Source organism: Berghia stephanieae, chromosome 1 (assembly GCF_034508935.2).
Source record: "Berghia stephanieae isolate SIO BIC M18660-M18661 chromosome 1, UCSD_Bste_1.3, whole genome shotgun sequence".
Lineage (NCBI taxonomy): Eukaryota > Metazoa > Mollusca > Gastropoda > Nudibranchia > Aeolidiidae > Berghia > Berghia stephanieae.
Genome location: NC_088360.1, coordinates 105517088 through 105521561, shown reverse-complemented (window position 1 = coordinate 105521561; position 4474 = coordinate 105517088). Strand labels below are relative to the sequence as shown.

At 36.5% G+C, this 4474-nt stretch overlaps 1 protein-coding gene across 5 annotated transcripts in view; it reads right to left on the bottom strand.

Moving 5' to 3' along the window:
* LOC144962664 (putative acyl-CoA synthetase YngI) overlaps nt 1-4474 on the bottom strand; it is a 119224-nt gene that overhangs the window by 108377 nt on the left and 6373 nt on the right. For all 5 annotated transcript variants that reach the window (XM_078895785.1, XM_078895784.1, XM_078895786.1 and 2 more), the window contains exons 5-6: nt 3210-3317; nt 1318-1444 (exon numbers count right to left, since the gene is read on the bottom strand). In XM_078895785.1, coding sequence (XP_078751911.1) covers nt 1318-1444; nt 3210-3317 — 235 coding nt within the window. The remainder of the gene's footprint in view (nt 1-1317; nt 1445-3209; nt 3318-4474) is intronic.

Below are 4474 nucleotides of genomic sequence, written 5' to 3'. Positions count from 1 at the left end.
ATGTGTTACCTTAAGCGTTTGCAGTCTGGTTAATACATTTTGTCGAGAACTACTCATTGAAATGGCTGTCTAAAACAATAACAAAGAGCTGAATGACGTCAAATGTGTTTCTTCTATAGATAAAACGAAGATGACGTCATCCAGGCCTTTGTTTTTTTTTGTTTTGTTTTTTTGCCAGCCATGTTTGTGAGTAATTCTCACTAAACTGTATTAACCAGACTATAAACGTTTAAGGTTACACATAGTTTTGTGTGTTGGTCCGTTATACTTCCGGATGGCAATGTTTTGAGTTTCTTAGCAAAGCGCACACTATCTCTATTATTGAGCTTGGGGGCCTCTTTGATTTTTTTTATCTCCGATCACCCTGATTCCAAAATGAAGGACTGATAAAAATTTCTATAATATTATGTAAACTATCTCCAGCTGAAAGATCTTTCTTTGTCGGGGCTCCAAAAAGTATGGAACAATAATATTTATAATAAAATATTTTGGTATCTTGGCTTTATCATTTTGTAGAGTGACACTCTCTTCGGACTTTACTCAGATGCTCTCATCTCACTCAGGTGTAGAATGAGTACCTGCCGGTAACAGGACTCTGTCCCTGTGGAAAAAAAATTATAGCGCCTTACAGGCGTAAAGCTTCATTCTATGTATTAAATGTTGCTGTTGCTTTGGTAACCTTGAGCAAATTAAGTGGATATTACGCTACTGTGCAATCTGTATAAAGACAACACCCTTAAAATCAACTTAAAGTCAACACCTCTTGTTACTCTCAACCATTTCTGTTCTTAACTAAGTACATTGCATTGATAATGGATAAAGTCAACCTTGTTGAAAGTCAACACCAATCTCTCTGCTCCGGCGGTGTGTTGGCATTATCCGGATTCCACTGCATTTTTAAAAGAAACCGTCAAAAAGGTTCACATAAGTCTAAGAGGTCTTACTTTGAAAAGGACATATGTCGACAAAGATGCCGCAAGGATCATGGGCGTAGACATGGCAATATCCTGATTCCACTGCATTAAAAAAACAGCCAAAAAGTTCACGTAATTCAAAGAGGTCTTACTTTGAAAAGGACATATGTCGAAAAAGATGCCGCAAGGATCATGGGCGTAGACCTGGCAATATCCGGATTCCACTGCATTAAAAAAAACCAGCAAAAAAAGTTCACATAATTCTAAGAGCTCTTACTTTGAAAAGGACATCTGTCGACAAAGAAGCCGCAAGGATCATGGGCGTAGACCTGGCAATATCCGCATTCCACTGCATTAAAAAAAAAACCAGCAAAAAATTTCACATAAATCTAAGTGATCTTACTTTGAAAAGGACATCTGTCGACAAAGATGCCGCAAGGATCATGGGCGTAGACCGCCTCCACCCATCTACATTCTGTATTAGCCAGGACTTCAAGGGCGAGCTTAACGGAAGGAGCCTTGGGGCCTGTCTGATAGAGACAGAAATCTAAAGATTAAGATCTGAAAAAAATGTACATGAAACATGCCAGACAAAGCAGAGTGACAAATACAAGAAACAAAAAACTTTTTAAAAAATATTTTAAAAATCATCCTGCTGCGACTGGAGATCAAATCTCAGACCTCCTGGTTTCAGGTCAGACGTGCTACTATTACACCACAGAGGTTGCCCGATTTTGGGGACAGTTAAATGTCTGTATTCTTCACAAAGATATTATGCGCTTCTGTTGTGAACCCTCGCTGCCTCATAAAACACGAACATTGAACACGAGAGGACGCGGAAGAAGACATTAGAGTTACCCCCATTGTTATTTTAAAAAAAATGAAAATGATAAATTAAAGAGTAGAAACTGGCGTAAAATATGAAACATGTGTATGAAACAGTGCGAGACAAGGCAAAGAGACACAATTTTGTCTGGCATTGTTCAATACACATTTTTCATATCTTTCTCTTACACCTACAAGTGCCTGCTCCTTAATTCATCACAGTCAGATAATTTATCAGTTACAACGTGTCTTATTTGTGATTAATCGACTACAAACGGTTTTATATAATTTCCCCTAAAATAAACAGCGTCATTGCAGAGGTGGCTTCTATTTCCGTAGTATGAATTAATTAGCTGAGGCAAAAATTGGCAAGAGCAAGTTCTAAAGAAGCACGGGAACTGGATGAGAGCTCATGTCGTCACTTCTCACACTTCTCGCCTCTCACACAGGCCACGGTGACAACCTCGAAGACTTGACTTGCTAAACACTCATCGGGTTAATCTCTATAGATAGTGTGCGCTTGGCTAAGATGCTAACAACAGTGCCATCCGGAAGTATAACGGACCAACACACAAAACTATGTGTAACCTTAAACGTTTATAGTCTGGTTAATAAAGTTTATTAAGAATTACTCATCCCCCCGGTGGCAAAAAACGATAACAAAGACCTTGAATGACGTCAACTTCGTTCTATCTATAGCTTAGTAGACTCGGACTAGAATCTATAGTCTAGATAGAGTCTAGGTAGCTTATTTTACAGTTTCTTAAACTTCAAATACAATTAAAATGACTAATTCAGATTATTTTGAATTTAAACTTAATTTTCTTCATGCAGATAGCTCTTCCGACACAAACTTAAAAGAACATATAGACTTCAGAGAGATGTAATGTAATTATGTTTATATTGTATTTTTGTTGTTGTTGGCTTAAAAAAGGTTTTGAGCCCGAAACGTTCCGTGTTTGGTAGTTTGATCTGTTATATTCATTTTTATTTATTACTTTTTTTTTACAGCCCACAGCTTCTAGCAGCTTCGAATCAGTTTTATTTGAGAAAGTGGGTTTCAATTACCCAATTCCAATTTCGATCACAAAAATATTTCTGTCTTTATTGCTTTTTTTCTTGGTAAATAATAATATTATAATATATACGATTCTCACACTCTTGATTTTTGGAATTCGGAAGGCGTTGGGAACAAAGTTCAATTCCAAAAAACGAAAGAGAGTAAGATATCCTCTATTCTACCCCTTAATTGATTCTGATTTTTGATATCATTATCTCTGAATAAAAGACATTTATTAGAAATACTTTAATCATACTTTAAAGAAATAAACAATCTAATTTTAGTGACAGTTAACGCTTGACAATCTAACGTCACAACGTTTTAATGTAAACTTGATATCCATACGCGTTTCTATTTATAGGGAGGTTTAGAGTAAATACAGTTCACTCCCGAGTTTTCAGGCAGATTACCTCGTATTCGCGTGAAGCCAATCTGAAGACGAATATCTTCTCCAAAGTCTTGGACTCTCTGCCGGTATAAAACTCCACAAAGGCGTCTTTCCCGATATGCCCCTTGAGCTGTCGAAAAGTTTTATTTAGAACACGATTAAATCCATCATAATATTTTAAAATGTCATTTGATTAATGAAAAAGATTGGCACAAAACCCACCACAACATTTATATAACTCAACCTCAGCTATTCACAACACTGTCGTGCTCTTAAAAACAATTTATTAAAAAAAGTTTTTACAATTCTGGGAAAAAAAAACTCGTCCTTCAAATATCGATCGTTTATCGGTCTTTCAACTTGTCCAAAACTCTCCTCTTGAGAGTTTTTACCAAGATGGGAATCTTTTTAATGGGTCGATTTTTGAAGGACGAGTTTCTAGCCAAAATGTTGAATATGTGGGTTTGTTTTTATTTAGAGCACAGCAGAATCCATTAGGACAATTGATGGTTTGAAGTTTCAAAGCTCACAGAGAATTGTTCTTTGAAGAAAACAAGACAAGTATTATCCTCTTTAAAAATGAGTTTTTATATAGCGTAACATCCACTCGAAGTCTCAAAGCGTTTTACAAGAGATCCCAGACCAACAGCAACACTTAACATGTAGAACTTGATATAACGCCCGCCAGACGATATTACGTATATATTTCGAACAGAACAACGCTGTTAACGGCCTGGTACTCATGGTATGAGAATGGGAGTAAAGAGCCTTTTCCAAGGACTCAACTATGCGCCGAGCCAGGCTCGAACCCAAGACCTTCCGATCCAAAAGCGAGTGACATACCATTAGACCACATAGCCGGACGAGACACTAAGGTCACTAAATAAATAAATGACAAAGAATGCAGTTTCTCTTAACGACGAAAACCGCTGTACTACCGCCAAACACTGTTATCATTTTAGCTAGTAGACTTTTAATTCATATATCGATCTACGTTTATCAAACCTCATATTATCCAACAAAATAAACCTGAGACTTCCAATACGTTTTAAGAATCGGTGATATTACATATATTTATGGAAAATCACAAGGTTATGCTTAATTCTGACTAAATTATGGCAATGTAAAAAAATGTCGAGATCGTTTTCTTTCTAATCCAATACAATCCATACTTTTACAGCTTCAACTCACTGAAGATAGAAGTAACATTTGTGGTTTGGGATGGTGTTAGGTTATGACTCTTGTATCACAATAATGATTATGCCCTGGAACGAAAATGTTTTCTAA